At 36.6% G+C, this 16611-nt stretch overlaps 1 protein-coding gene across 3 annotated transcripts in view; it reads right to left on the bottom strand.

Annotated features, from left to right (window-relative positions):
• The window catches only part of LOC124164194 (beta-1-syntrophin), a 40534-nt gene that overhangs the window by 21265 nt on the left and 2658 nt on the right, over nt 1-16611 (bottom strand). For 2 of the 3 annotated variants that reach the window (XM_046541407.1, XM_046541406.1), the window contains 2 exons: nt 5634-5900; nt 514-641 (listed from right to left, as the gene is read on the bottom strand). In XM_046541407.1, the coding sequence (XP_046397363.1) occupies nt 514-641; nt 5634-5900 (395 nt within the window). The remainder of the gene's footprint in view (nt 1-513; nt 642-5633; nt 5901-16611) is intronic. The other variant, XM_046541408.1, reaches the window with a different exon arrangement.

The following is a 16611-nucleotide window of genomic DNA, read 5'->3' as shown; positions in this document are numbered from 1 at the left end:
CTGTTCAGGAATGCAAAGCTGTTTCTCTAAAGGTAACAAACACGTCATCTGTGGTGTTGCTTTTGAGTAAATAAGATTATTAGGCTTAATTTTCCGAGCAATAATGAGCTAGTGTTATCCTGAAAACTATACTCCTCCTCAATACCAACTCTTGATTTTACACACTTTGATTTTACACAGTGCCCATATTTCGGTCCCTCCAACTGCGTAAAATCAAAGTTTTACTGTATTAGAAATTTTGAAGCAACAAAATTGATAAAACTGTTATTTGACTGTTATACCTTTAGTTAACCAGTGCCGGAACGGCATTCCGGCACCATGACACCACTGACAAGTACCTAGGACAGTTCCAGTAGGATACGGGGAAGAAGAGCCTCAGAGGTGAAAGAACTGGCTTGGGATAAGGCAAAATAAGGGCTACAGTATACTATCCTAAGGACTGCTATACTATGTACTTAAGTAACAAGTGCCCAAAGTCTCACTTTTTTCTTTATTCATTTTTCCTCCACTCACCTTAACGGCTAAAGCTGATATGGAAGAATGAAGGGCATTAAACCAAGAGGATGCTTCAGCACTGTCTGCAGCTCTCAGCACACAGCAGTGAATTCCATCTGGTGAATGCAGTTCAATTGACCTAAGTTCTAAGAAAAGAGTAAAAGAAGAGAAGTCAGGAACTGGCTTTTGAAAAAGCTGCAGACTAGCCACTATTTTGGAAATGCGGCACAATGGCTATGATCATGTTGAAATGTGGCATAACATATCCAGCGCATACTTGTGATTAACTTTTTCTTAAATTTAAGACTAAAAATTATTGTAAAAATACATCCTAGTATTTAATTTAATCATATCTTTTTAAACCCTTCAACTTGTGACGGCAAATCATAGTTATTAACTGATAAAGCACACTATGGTGAGACTTTAAGTCATTATGAGAACATTTTCCAGCTTTGCAGAGAGAAGATGCTATGGTATATTGACTGGTAGAACAGCTGAAGTGAACTCATGCTTAAAAAAACTTAAAAACTTTATAATGGAATACCACAATGTAAACCAAGAGTTGGTGAATTTTAATAGGGTAGTTTCCTTCATCAAAGAAAACAAAAGGCATTGATGGCGATTCGTTACCCACCATTAGTGTATTCATAATACACAAATTATTTGGCTTTTGAAATACCGGTTTAGACGAATGGCAAGGGTCAAATTTTATCCTCATTTGAAAAAGGCCAGATTGGCGCCCATGCGATTCCACTCCACGTGACGTCACAGGGACCTAGTTTCTACACGAGAGGATAGGAGTTATGCATCGTCAGAGGCTACCAATGCATGCATGAGTCACAGAGCTCAGGGAAACATGTCTTAATAATCACCTATTAAAACTGGCTTAGGTCGGAAAGTTTTCTTCGCTTGATAAGGTATTAATAAACCTTTTTTAAGCCATGCGCTACCAGACAGGAAGGTACTCAGCTACCCGTTAGCATCCTGCGTCCTATCAGCGCTCAGAGCCTCGATCAAGGTCACCTCACAAGGCGGGAGGGGGAACCAGAAATGCGTCGTACGGACTTTTTCCCTTCATTCCTACTTACGCGTCGCGTTTTCGCGCGCTTGAAATTTTTCACTTTTCATTTGATCGCAAAAAATAGATATCGTCATTTAAAAATCTAAAAGCGTGAAATACGTACTCCAGGAGTAATAATCTTTCGATTTAGGCAATAAAAAAATAATAGGAAACCACCCTATTGCCATTAACCCTATCCATTACAAGACTTTTTGAGAACTGATACCCCTGAACACCAGGAGTCAAAGTAGGTTCACAGATTTTTGACATGTGGCAATGTCAGTGAAACTTGCGAACAAAAGCCAACAGATGTGGTGAGAACCAGAAGAAAATGCAGAGATTACCAAGAGTTAGATCTGGTAGCCAATATTTCAACTGCTTAGGATAATTTATCGACATGGCCACATCTGAAAAATCTCAGGCCATAACAAGATTCCAGATTTTACATTCCCTGACAGAATTCTTCACTTTTGTTGAATTTTTCACACTCTACTTACAATCATCACATGACATTCTTGAAGAATAAGATCTAATAAAATACTAAATTATTTTCAAAAACATATTCAAATTCTTTTTTAAGTAATTTCTTCACAACAAACACACATAATTACAGTAACTTGTAAGCAGAGTACAGAGCAGAGGCATTTGTTTCACAAGTTCGTTGAAGGTAAGAAAATAAAAGAAAATATTAAGCAATGAAATATTAACAAATTTTTTTGCTAGTCATCCGCAAAAAAATAACTCAAAACATGGTTACCAAATTATTGTACTCCCAATGGTAGATTACCCTGTCCAAAATTCAATTACTCAATCTGCCAACAGTACAGAGGTTTTTTTTATTACAGTAGAATCCTGATTTAAGGTTTTTCAGGGGGGACAAAATTTAAAACACTAAATGCGGAAAAACACTAAATGAGGACCTGCCATTTTTTTCAGGTTTTAGGGTCTGTAATGATTGGAATGGCTTTTTATGAATAAAAAATATTATTTTAAGTAACTAAAAGGTGCTGAATGCAGCAAAAAATTCTTTAATGAAATGTTCTCTGCCCTATGAAGGGTTGGATAATACTTTTCAGGAATCAGCTAAAAAAATGGGTAGTAAAAATAAGTAATGAGAGGATGACAATTGTTTTAATGAAATATTTTATTCTAATAAACATCAACTTAAAAGCATTCCCACACGGATTATTATTATGGACATTAGTGATTCCATTTTTATGCATATTTCAGTGGTCTCGATGAAATTCAGAATGTTTTCTGTAAAAATGACATGTAGGTGACTATAGCATTTCTAATATAATAAGAAAAGGTGTAAGTAGGTACTTGAAAAATCATGAGGAATGAGTGAAATAAAGGGACAGCAGAAGATCGCTAATCCCGAATTCTCAACTACCGAATATCTAGTAGGGAGGTTTCCTGGAATTTTGCCAACTTAACGTTTTCTGTTGCCTCGGTGAAACAAGGGATTTATGAGCCTTTTAAAAGCCTCCTAATCATAGGCGGATCCAGGGGGGGGGGACACGGGGGCACGTGCCCCCCCCAGACCCTTAAAAATATGCTAGATTTTTAATATGGTCCCATTATCATTTCGTTCATTTTGTATAACAAGGTATCCTTGTGCCCCCCCCTGAACAAAATTCTGGATACGGCCTTGCTTGTACCCCTCCCAGAAAGAAATCCTGGATCTGCCCCTGCTCCTATGCGCACATTTTGGATTTCGAGGTCATCCAAAAAAGTAGAATCTTATTTTAGTATGCGTACAAGTCGATGGTGATTCAACTCGATGATAACACCAGATTCGTTGTCATATATCCGCGGCCTTATGCAGGTCGAATGGAGAATGAATGAATGGAGCCGGGAGAAGTTGCTTACGCGGCGCGCTAATCACCTTGACTCCGACTCGCCTTGTTTCTCGGCAGCTTTTAATAAAATTTGGTTGGACCTTGAATAACGATTAGCTAAACTCTGTTAAGTGAAAAGGTTTGATCTTCAACAGAACTGGATTTCATCCGAAAAATTGTCAGTGCCTCTGGAGTTTGGCAATTTCGTCAGGGTTATGATGTCGAAGTCAACCATCAAGGGATACCTGCCGGATTTTCGTATTTTTCCGCGCTCATCTATTCCACCGTGAGTATGCGGTGATTTTGTTTTCCAGTATGAACGATTTTTTTAGTCATGGACCGTGATAGTTCGTCAGAACTCCGATTGTCATTCTCTTTTTACATTAATTAGCACCAGATAAATATTTTTGAATCGACAGCGATATCAACCAGCCGCATGTCGATAAATTGGCTCCGGGATATCTAAATTACGATGTAAAATAATGTTGTTCCGTAGGGAAAGAATGCTCTCACTCACGGTCATGACAGGGGAAACACTTCCTCTGTTCTTTCGCTGTTCCTCCGTGGAAACTGACCTTGGAATGGATTATAGAAAGAATCTTCCAGTGAACTGCGCAATTGATATTGGGCCTCCTCTTTTGAAAAGAGAAAGTAGCTGACTGAAAAAATATTCGGCTAATAATCGACTGCCCGTAGGTAGTAGAGTTGAAAGGGGCATAAGCCATCAATTGAAAACATAACGAGAAAACCATTATTGTTGCGGCCCTCGGAGGATAACTCGTGTCATCAGTCGTCACGTATCATCGAAGTCAAGTTCAAGAAGTGAAGGATTAGGTAGTTCGAGGTTATTAAGGGATGACTTTGCTCCATTAGATCGGATCTGATACCAAAAGTGCCTGGTGTTAGGATCAGAAGGGGAGCGAAACATTACGAGAAGACAAATCACCCAGCTTGCGAGTTGAAGGTCGCAGCGCTGCGCTCGCGGAAGAAAGCAGTTGAAGAAGCGTTCCCCGGTAGATTCTATCGACTCTTGGTAAACTTTCATGAGACTGTTCTTGTTGATGAGCCGAAATTCGAAGATTTGGATGAACCGTCATGAAAAAACGTTAAATCGGTCAAAAAAATCTTGAGCGGGACAAATTTTTACGACCATAAATGCGGAAAAACGCAAAATGCGGAAACACTAAATACGGATAATGTTTACATTGTCCTAATAGGGAATGAATCGGGACCCAAAAAAATAAACGCTAAATGCGGAAAAACGTTAAATGCGAAGACGTTAAATCCGGATCCGACTGTATTTGTAAGTCATGGCAAAAATCCTGACCCCATGATGTGTTCAAGTGAGACAAGTTGTTCCATGGTGATGATGTTTCCTTACAACAATGACCCATTTCAAGTACCCTGACTTGATTACCCTGATTTTTCAGGCTTCTGTAAACCCTAATATCATCCGTCCACTTGCAATAGGGTAGTTTCCTTCATCAAAAAAACGAAAGGCATTGATTGCGATTCATTACCCACCATTAGTGTATTCATAATATACAAACTATTTGGTTTTAGAAATACCGGTTTAGACGAAAGGCAATGGTCAATTTTATTCTCAATTGAAAAAGGCCAGATTGGTGCCCATGCGATGCCACTCCACGTGACGTCACAGGGACCTAGTTTCTATACAAGTAGATAAAGAGTTTTACATCGTCTGAGATTACCAATGCATGCATGAGGCACAGAGCTCAGGGAAACATGTCTTAATAATCACCGATTAAAACTGCCTAAGGTCGGAAAGTTTTCTCTGTTTGATAAGGCATTAATAATCCTTATTTAAGGCAAACGCTACCAGCTAGCAGGGTACTCGGCTACCTGCTCGCATCCTGCATCGTATCAGCGCTCAAAGCCTCGCCCCAAGGTTACCTTGCTTGCGGCAGCGGGAACCAGAACGACGTCACACGGAGATTTCCTGGCATTCATACTTAGCCGTCGCGTTTTCAAGCGCTTGAAAATTTTCACTTTTCATTTAATCATGAAAAATAGATATCATCATTTAAAAATCTAAAAGCGTGAAATATGTACTCCAGGAGTAATAATCTTTCGATTTAGACAATAAAAAAATAATAGGAAACCACCCTATTCTGAGTATCAAATAAACCAAATACAGAAGATAAGCCTGAAAGCATGCATTAACCCAAACAGCTCAATGAAAGACTTCATTCCAACACCACAGCAATCCGACTAACCTGGATCTGGGAATCGAAAATTCCTCACAAGGAAGCACAGTTGCAAGGGAATATATCTTGCATCTGTCCGATGATTCTCCCCATTGAGCGTTGACGGACTACCGAGTGCCGAAGGTGTGTGGTGCGGCAATGGGGGAGGTTGGGGTGGATCAGACGAGAGGAAGCCCCTCTGAAGTTCCCATCCAACCTCACTGATTATGCTGGCCTTTCGGAAGTACGGAGTCACCTCCCTGAGGTACTTGACTGAAAGGTAGAAAGAGGTTACAACTGCAGAGTTGAACAATATCCAGAATATATGAGGCAAACAAATCAATTTCACATAGAATATATGGAGCAATATTTTGATCACAGAAATTTAGAAAAGGTTTTGAAATATTAATCATCACAATAATAATAAAATGAAACAAAAATTTTTGTTAATCACGATAAAAATAAGCACAAATATTTGTCAATTATATATAATTGACAAAAAAGTACATTAATTATGAACGCAGGTAATGGAATTTATTTTGATTTTTAAGAAGCAGTTTCAAAAGATGAATGAAGTACGTAATATAGTTATTGACATTAATATTAGCATTGTGAAGGATAAGAAACCATTCCCAATTACGGAAATTTTAAATAAAATAAAATGAATAAGAAAAGATGGCATAAATAGCATGAAAAAGGTAAAATGAAGATTGAAAGGAAATGAAGGGTATTTCGTAAAAATTAGAAATTTTAAGATAGGTAAATATCAATGATTTTGGGAAATAAAGGGATGAAAAAGAAAATGAATAACGAAACCCGGAAAAAGGTGAGTGGGTAAGAGATGATGAAGGAAAATTATTCAAAATCAGAAATTGATGGGCAATAAGACAAAAGAAAGAAGGGAAACGGATGAAACAGAAGATAGGGGTCATGAGATGAAAGGCAAAGGAATGCCATGTAGCAAAAAAATTGCAATAAGTTGATTTCATATATGCATGACGCAGCAGCACCGTGATCATAACAGCCACATGGCGATTTTTTCAATTCCACCCATCAGCATCACAAAGCAAGTAGTTGACATAAATTGGCACAACAGCGGTTTCCACATGGCCCCACATTCCACGACGTTGATGGTGTACGTCATCATTCCATAAAAATTGCAATTCCAGGATACGCAAGGCGACGTTGGCGACGGAATGGAATTGATCATGTTCAACAGGTGTTGACATGACGCAAGGGGAGCAGTTAAAGGGTGATGTAGATGTTGCGTACATAAAAAAAAGAAAGAAAGAAAAGGAAGGGGGATTTGGGGAACATGGAAGTAAAATGAGTGCATGCATGTCAAACAAACAAAAAAAAAGAAACTAAAATAAAACATCAAATTAAAGTTACACAAAATATTAGTATTGATAGACATGAGCAACAATGATAAGCCTACAGATTTACGGCACATAAAAATTACACAGCAAAAAACATGCCTTAGATTATTATGCAATATAAAATTTTAATTTCGACATACACTACTAGTAAAATCTACAGTCCAGACAATACAAGATCAGATTTGGCCATTGGTTCTCACTGTTGACGCAAAAAAAGGTAGCACTATCAGCCTAAAATGAAAATTTCAGAAGGTTAACCAACTTAACCCACTTAACCAACAATTTATTTGAGTAATATGAAAAGACTGCTTAATTATAGTCAAACCATAAGCACATCCTTTCCGTGATAGTAAAAAAAATTCTGATATTGATCATGTTCTAAATTTGAAATTTAGGCATACTGATATTTGCAGACTTTTATGCCCATTAACGGAGAGCATATGCTTTTCATCTCAGAGCTCAACCAGAAAACATACATTAATGAATACTATTAGGTGGTTGAACTCCCATCCTACAATGAGACAGAGTCTATTGACTGTAGTTGTAATCCACACTTCAAGAGGCTAATTAAAGTATGAGGCCATATAAAACAAACTAAATAACTCATGAATGACTTACAGCACCCATAAATATGTATTGGTCTTAAAAAGCATCACCTTTAATGACATGAATCATCACAAAAATACTGTTTAAATGGGATTGAATAACAATAAAACATATGAAATGGAACAAAAGAAAATCTGAAAGCTTGGTTGTAACCATTACTTTATTCTTATTCCTCCATAGATCAAGCAACCTCAGGCCAAGCTCACCTCTGATCATTTCGTCCAATGGCTATAATACTTTCTATTTGTTATTAAGCAAGCACTAATACCAGCAGAAGTCACTAATAAATCTTTAGAAATGGCATTATTTACCAAACATTATGATAAATGCACACTCATCAAAAAATCCTTCAAAAACATAAAAAGTCTAGAAGAAAAAAATGAAGCAGTGAAACCCACAGCCAACTACATCAGAATGATACACATATTAAGGCATGGGAAACGAGTTACATATCATTCAGCACACATGGAATGTGTTTTTCAGAAACCCAAATAAAACTTTTTACACCATCTCAAACATTTGATAGGGAATAATACACACAAATATGATTCGTTTGCATGATTTACACTATCCACATATGTACATGTAAAATATATGCACAAACATGAATATGGTAACAAATAAGTAACACCAACACAAGAAGACAATTTCATTGTCAACAAAAAATTAATACATACTAACTTGCAGATATACAACAAATAGTTAATGGATTGGAGGTCAATTATGCACAAAGTTCAAAACCCCAGGCCTAAATCGAGTCCATTGCTGCATTTAATATCCCATTACCTAAAACTCCCAATTTATAAATGGAAAAATAAAGATATGCTAAGTGGTGTAACTCTTTCACATGCCTCAACTTTAAGTTAATGCAGAGTGAATATGGTTTTGAAGGAATGCTAGGTAATTATGCATCACCAACACTATTCATACAGACAAACAAATCACCATTTCAATCTAAAGAATACCAAGAACTAAGTCAACTACCTCTTAAATATAAATATGTAGATGATATATAGGGTACATCAGGCATGCACTTTAAAGTAATTAATAATGTTTTAAAAATTTTAATCCACAAAAATAAAGGCTCTGCAATGCATGTACTTCACTTATGTATTACCAATTTAATGTCTGCTATGATTTAATCGAAATGTTACCTGTAAAATGTAACTATCTTACTCATTAAAATTTCAATTGTGACTACAATGCATCAATTACATACCGTAAAACTGTCATTGAATAATGAGCCAGTCAATGCTAGACTCATCTATGTATTGAGGAACCCTGAATTATGAGAAAAGCTTGATACTGTCCACAAGAATGGAGATGATGTTCCACAAGCTCTAAAAAAGCTCATACTGCTCCATGCATTTTTTTGAGGAAGTTAAATTTTCAGCACGATGATGAATAATTTTCAAGTGAACAATGATTCAAAAGTACGAAAATGAAAAACAAATCAAAAGGTAAAATGATGGAAAAAATTATGAAAGTTATAGCTATGGTGAAATCGACAGATTACATGCAAAAATATTCCGAGAAATTTCAGAATCAAATGAAGAAATAATGAACCAAATACACATCAGTAACTACATCTACACTAGACAAAGGAAGAATTAAATTTCTAGTAAAAATATGAGGTTTTGGGAAAAACGGGGGACTTATCTAAAGGTAAAAGCTTAACAAGGAGTTGCTTTCATTTCACTTTCTTCTTGTTGGGATCAGCATCCCCAGAAAACCATGTGCTATATCTATCCTATTGTCTTTGTGTGTCGATCTTTCACTTCATTTCATCTTCTATTTACTTCTTCCCTGGAGGTGGGAATGAAGCACAGAGCCATCTTTTGGTCATCACATTGTGCTATTTTTGTGGGGAATTGGATGCATAAACCCCCTGCCAATAACACTGGTTATTAAAGCAATCTTGTTAGCTTGGTGGTTTGAACATTTGCTCACAAAGCAGACGGTTTATGGTTTGATTCCCGGTTGAGGAGAAATTTTTTCATGCGTTTTCGGCCATCATTCCATCTCCAGTAACTGCCGTGTCAGCATCATGAGTTTGTATTCCTTTCTCTTTGCTTCATCTTCTATCTGCATTTATGCTTTTATATTCGCTTATGGTGACCTATGTGAATGAGAACTTGATAACAATCTGACCACAATGGTTGATTTCTTGTTATGATCAGTGTTCCCAGAAACACATGAGCTCTATCTACCCTACTGTCTGTGTGTGTCTATGCATCTTTCATTAAATTTCCCCTTAGTGAATTTCTTCCCTGGTTACAAGAACCATGTTCAGAGCCATCTCTTGGCCAACACATTGGGCTACATCTGGGGGCCATAGGTCGCCCAAACCCCTTGCAGAAACACTGGTAATTAAGGAAATCTTGGTAACTTGGTATTCGGAGTATCGGCCCAGAAAGCAAAGGTCTGTGGTTCAATGCCTGGTCGAGGAGAAATTTTTTCCATATTTTCAGCCATTATTATAGCTCCACACCACCACTGTGTCAACACCATGTGTTTTTGTTTTTATTTCTTTCCTTGTGTATATAGGAATATGTGTCGCCACCAGGTACGAAAATTGATGGCAGCAATATTTGGTGCTTCCACTTGTAACCCATTCTCAAAGCTACAGATGCACAGACACAGATAATGAACATGTTTAGGAGACTCAATTTTAAATGAACAAGTTTTACAATTACAACAGGGATAATTAGATTCTTTCCTGTAATAACCTAATGTTTGCATACAAAATGTAGCCAAAAATTTTGTGCAAGGGAATGTAGCAATGTTGTAGACCTGAACATAATCTGAAAATGCAAACAGGGACAGTGGAGGGTAGGAGGAAGAGAATAGGAAATGGTCAACGAAAAAGAAAAGAAAGGTAAGGAAAGAGGGAAATTCTTGGGAGACTGATTAATGAATAACCCAATCGTCAGTTCATCGAACATTGTATACATGGCACTTTTCCATAGGAGATTACCCCTTAGAAATATTCACTGAAACTATTCATTCCCTAGATTTTCAATGTAAGTGAAAAAGAGCAGAACCCTATACGTATAAGATACACATGTCCAGAGCCACAAAGAGCCAAGCCAGACACCAGGGCAAAGTACTGCCATGGTACCACTCCATACACAAACGTCACCCATAAGAAGAGGTCTTAATGGGATTTGGCCCCCTCTTCCTTCCCCATTAGCTGTCCTGCATACAAATATTTAAAAGTTATGCTTAAAAAATTAGATTTCACATAAATTAGAAAGCCAATAATTTTTAGATTCAAAAACTTTCATGTTAAACGATTTCAAGTTAAAAACATATTTTATAGTTATAAAATTGAAAATCTTTCTGAAGTATTATGATATATTTCAGTATTTCTTTGTACCAAAATACAAAACGCGTGTAAAAGAACAAAAACTACAACAGTTCAGTCAGGTAGGTACCATAAAATATAGTACGGAGGAATCTGTGCATGTCAAAAATATACTTGCATTGCAGAAATAAAAATAGTGGGAACAATCTCAACACATTGAAAATTTGAGTGACTGATGCAGCAGTAAACAAGAGGAAGATGCCTTTCAAGACGACCAAATAATTGCTCACTGCATTGTAAGGACAGGTGAATTACATGAAATTTTCAGTACATTTGGCAGTGAACTTTCTTTTGAAGGAAGAGATATTTCTACAGTATCTTCAAAATAGAGAATACCATGAAATATTACTAAATTAAATTTGACGGCAATTAAATAATCATTTCATTATACCAATAGTAAATTAAAATTTAGAGGGAATTCCCACATCTCCCATGAGAGAATAACTTAAAAAAAGCTATAATCAATTCCAATGAAGTATGTAGTCGAAAACCAAGATATGTAACTGAGAGTAAAAGCTACTGAATTATAGGTAACCGTTATGTTTCATTTACTTTTTCCTTGTAATCATTACATTTCTCTTACTTTTTACTTGTATCCGTTATATTTTAAAACATGACACTATTACTAGTAATCTACTCACTGGCTTTCTGAAAAAATCATTACTTTTGGGGTCATACACTACCAGGGCTGGTATTTCAAAAAGCCGAGCGAACCAGAGTACATACTGGAGACCTGACAATATTTTCTAGGCAGGAACATCGGAGGAATCTCTCTTTTGCTCTTTTTCATTGTTCATCCATCCATAGCCATAACCTTCATAGCCCCATCTTCCCCAAAATTTGAGTAGCATCTGGTTGATTGTAAAATTCTGATCCACAGTTTTTATATTGATAGACAAAACAATCAAAAACTCCTGTACAGCAGCAAGTGTGACAGTTCTATTTCTATGTGCAAAGTAGCTTCTTCGTTAAATAAAACCCATCTGATTTTGGGGTGCAGACCTTATTTGGTATTTTGAAAAGTATTCTGAAAAGTAACTTAACCACAATTTTAACTGTTTCTACTTTTTTTACACCTGCCACTTGTAACTGAATACCAGTTTTTTTAAACTAAGCATAATCGACCTCAGTTACATTTTTTTAATACTTAACCCATCCCTGATAAAAGGGAAATGCTGCAGCATAATTGCTAACAATAAAAATTGACACACCAAGAGATACAATAATAATCACATCTCCTTTAGCTAACATTTCAAAACTACTTCCACAGGACAGATACTATGCACTTGCACATTTTCTAAATACCTATCATGCCCCTCTTTTTCAGTAACTTGCCAGTGAACCATACAATGTGATTCTCTAAGCCTATAGCTATGAATTGCAATTTGTGACTTTCCAGGCCATTCACATGCCTATCTAAATTAATTTGAGAATCTATGATTTTCCCACCTCAAATTATATGCACTCAAGCGTATCTCACCATCACCTAGAATAAGCATTAACCCGCACAAATGCATGTCACCATACTCAGCTACAGCGAAATTTATTAATATGTAATCAATAAAAATTGTGCATCAAACTAGCATGAACATAATGCAAAATGACTCATATTATGGAAACCATCTTCGAATTCTAGCCTCAGGACTTTGGGGAGAGATGAATAGATTTCCTAAATGAATATCTAGAAGTTAACCACAAAGGAAGTCACCAATTTCCATGCATATATGCATTTAAATGCATATGTACAATCCCCTGGAAAGGAAGTCACAAGATAAATTCAATTTCTACCCGATATATTTCATTGACCAAGGAGCTTGGGGAAAAAGACAAATCTAAAGAGTCCAAATTCCTTTCCATACAAATACATCATTGAGATTATTAATTTTATCATAATTTCTAAACTAACTTTTTGATGCCTTTTTAGATTCAACTCCTGTCATTATGTCCTTTCTGTTGCCCCTTATTACACTGCAACTAAAAAAGCAACAAACTTCCAATATCAGCGTCGCAGTGCCATCTCTTGGTCAAGCCATCAACTTAAAAATTTAACTTGACTTTAACATGATATCTTCTTCACTTCAAAGCATAAATAAGGATCTAATATCTAAAATAGTGTACATACCTAATTGAGAGCAATACAAAATAACCTTCACTCATAACAGTTAAAACGATTATATACCATCAAACAGCATAAGCCATAGCAGAGCCATCAAAACATGACTCACATCATCAATTAAATTATGTGATCAAAGAAAATTTTTTTCTTAACATTACGACCGTATGTTTATGGTGTGGAAATTAAATTTATCATAAAAAATGCATTGGGTATAATTTGGTATTGATTTCCTCATTACTTTAAATGGGTTGTTTACAATCACTACCAAGTCAATAGTGACCGAATATTTCTTACGTAAAGACTAAGATCCTCATTTGGAGTAAATTACTGGTATATTTAGTCAATTCAATATACATAATACCCAAAACATGTCATTTCAAGATTTGATTTTAAAAATTCATTTTGACGAAGGGTACTGATTTGAAAGTTAAACTACACTAAACAGAAGCACTGGCAATGGCAACTTGATAGTGACATCTCTCACAAAATACAAATTGAGATTTCAAGGAAAATAGGCGTGTGGAGATCAAATATGTATGTGTTTTTGGTACAGTCTTTCCTTTCTAAAACTGATGATGTCTTTAGAACAGACATCTTCCTTTTGCAATTAAGGTTTAGGCAAAAGTAAAAATTTGAGAGTTAAAAAAAGCTTAAAATTAGTATATTTTTAAATGATACATACCACTTATGACCTGTCATGTCAGTGGCAGTCAAGAAGAAAAGAATTAAGGTTACAGTGGTGTTCTGGTAATTTAATTGCATCAATTGATCAAAGACGAAAAAGTGCAAGGATGATGGACTGAATGAAAAATGTGTGACATATGTACACTTAGGCATTATGTTTATAAATAGTTGAACCCTTGACGTATTTATTTAGAAAACTTAAGAGACAAGATTGTAAGCAAAAAAACATTTTAGTTTCTGCCATAATGAGGATAGACATTAGAATAAAATATTTTCCCAAAAATCACTGTCACAGTGTACCATCAAAATAATAGGTGACAAAGCATCCTTAAATGAGTCCCCAAAATACTAATAGGAAGGCTACAAAAAAATAATTTTAATCATAATTATGCGTTCCTAGGTGGTCGTGAGTCCACAAAATTGTTCGCGTAAATCAACGTACATATTTGGTAAAAATATTTAGGACTAGACTTGGGATAGGGATTAGCTAGAACTGAAGTACAAGCATAGGCGCCGACTCCATGGGGCTTGAGGGGGCCCGAGCCCCCTCAAAAATCCGTTATGGGAGTGAGGAAAAAATGTGTCAGGCTTGTCGATTTTCCCCGGAGTGTCCAGATATCGAGATTCGAGTTATAAGGGTTCTAATGTTGATCATATGACTCTTCTAAAATGCTTAAAAAACTTAAAACTCACTACTTAGACAATTTGCTGGGGCAAGATGCCCGGTTTGGGCCCCCCCAATATTTTTTGTAAGTCGGCGTCCCTGAGTACAAGGAATAACATAAAAAAGGGGGAAAACCAAGCTATAATGAGTGACATTTCCTATGTTTAACACAATTGGCACTGGGAAATCTTAAGTCCACTGACCTGCAGAAAGAATAAAACAAGCAAAGTAGTTGGAGTGTTACTGAAATCAAACCTTAACTCTGACAATAAAAAGAACTAAGGATGTGTCGGTTCCTAAATTTTTTCGGTTCTCGGTTCTGGATACTCGTTTGCAAGGATGAACTCTTATTATCTGAATTAATAGAAAATTCAAATGAAAAACCACAAGAAGTGAATGAAAATAATTTCACTAAAGATATAAATTAGCAGGAAAGCTCTTTAAAAACTTAAGATCGTCTCCATAATTTTATTGGCCAAATAAAAGTTTTAAATAACATGTTGTTCAAGAATACATGATCGACCAAAATGTTACATTACATCAGGCGGCCACTCATTCTTCCTCCAGATTTTAATTTCAAAAATTCAACAATTTTCCCCTATCTATTCTTTTTTGCCAGAAATATTGCCAGCTGCGTTGAACAGGCATAAAATAATAACAGTAGTGGTTGATGTTGATTTTGAAGGGCTAGGCAAAATATGCTGGGAGCACAGTTTAAATACTGCATAAATAGTTAGTATAGCAGCAGGATCAATGGTGAAACTCCCCCAACTTCTGGTGACATCATCCCTTACTTTGTTGTAACTTGTGTGTCGGTTCAAAATATGTTCTGTATTCTGTGATGCAGCTTAAATTGTTACTTTAATTGGCAACTTATTCTGATGCTTGACTGTCACAGTTTTTGTAACCTCAACAATAAACTGCTCAACACGCCAGTACAGCGACACCATGGATAAACTGGGCGGCCGTGAGTTAACGCAAAAAATGTAATGCAATGTTGCATTCTGCAGGATAACCACTCCTTTCGATGCTTTGCATAGGTTTATCAACAAGCTCTCGGAACGCATCTTGCTCGTTTGTCAAAGAATCACTGTATGAGAACATAATTCCATCGCAAGACCTCCAAGGTGAAACGATTTTCCACCGGCCGCCGTTCATGGCACGGCATTGCAGAGAGCCGCAGTCCGAAAGCCTTTATATTGTAGCTATTCAAAACTAATCCAATTGTGCTGCATTTTAAAAACCCTCATGTGACATTTAAATTATTCCCAAAAGTAACCAACTTTTTTAATATTGTAACTGGTACTAATAACTGATTATCATTCTTATTATTATAGTATTCTACCAATTAAGGTAGATTTCCGTGAAGTACTTACAAAGCATTCTGGGAAAATCCCCTTTCTTTAAGCACTTCCCTCCTCAATTTACAAGGCCCACTCCCTTTCAATCTATATAAAAATCCTAATCTTTTCCTTCCTCTCCCACGTTTTCCTAACATTCTACCCTCTAACAGTGTTTTCAACGTACCCCCCCCCCTAAGTACACGCTCCATCCATACCTTCTGTCTCCTTCGTATCTCATCTAAAAACTGCCTCTCTTCACCCACCATGTCCACCACTTCTTTCCTTTTCCTCTGCGTCCACTGCACTTTCTCAATGCTTCTCCGCACCATGCCCACATCTCAAATCCCTCCAGTCTTCTCTTGTCCTCCTTCCTTCGTGTCCATGTTTCCGTACCGTATAGAGCTACACTCCAGATCGAACTCTTCACTAACCTTTTCTTAAAACTCTTACATAACGATCCTCTCATAAGCTTCATCCTGTTCATAAGCCTAATTTGCCAATGCAATTCTATTCCTGATGTCTTTACTACTGTATCTGTTTTTCTCTAGTGCTGCAATTGATGCTTTAAAAATTCTCATTACCTTCTCATAGGATTAATCCTCATCCCATGCTTCTCACAACACATCTCTAATGCATCCACTAAATCCTAGAGTCCGCTCGCTGACTGGCTAATCAACGCCTAATTATCCGTGAACCTAACTGATATAAACATCATTCCTCCCACTTTTACTCCAGCTTCCAACTCATCCCAAGCTTCTCTTACCATCTCCTCAGCATATACATTAAAAAGCAGGGGCGATGTAGGACAGGCTTTCCTTACTCCTAGGCCAATGTTTGCCCACTAAGATT

Source organism: Ischnura elegans, chromosome 8, assembly GCF_921293095.1.
Source record: "Ischnura elegans chromosome 8, ioIscEleg1.1, whole genome shotgun sequence".
Taxonomy (NCBI): Eukaryota; Metazoa; Arthropoda; class Insecta; order Odonata; family Coenagrionidae; genus Ischnura; species Ischnura elegans.
Note: the sequence above shows the minus strand (reverse complement) of the source record. Positions and strands in the feature narration are given on the sequence as shown.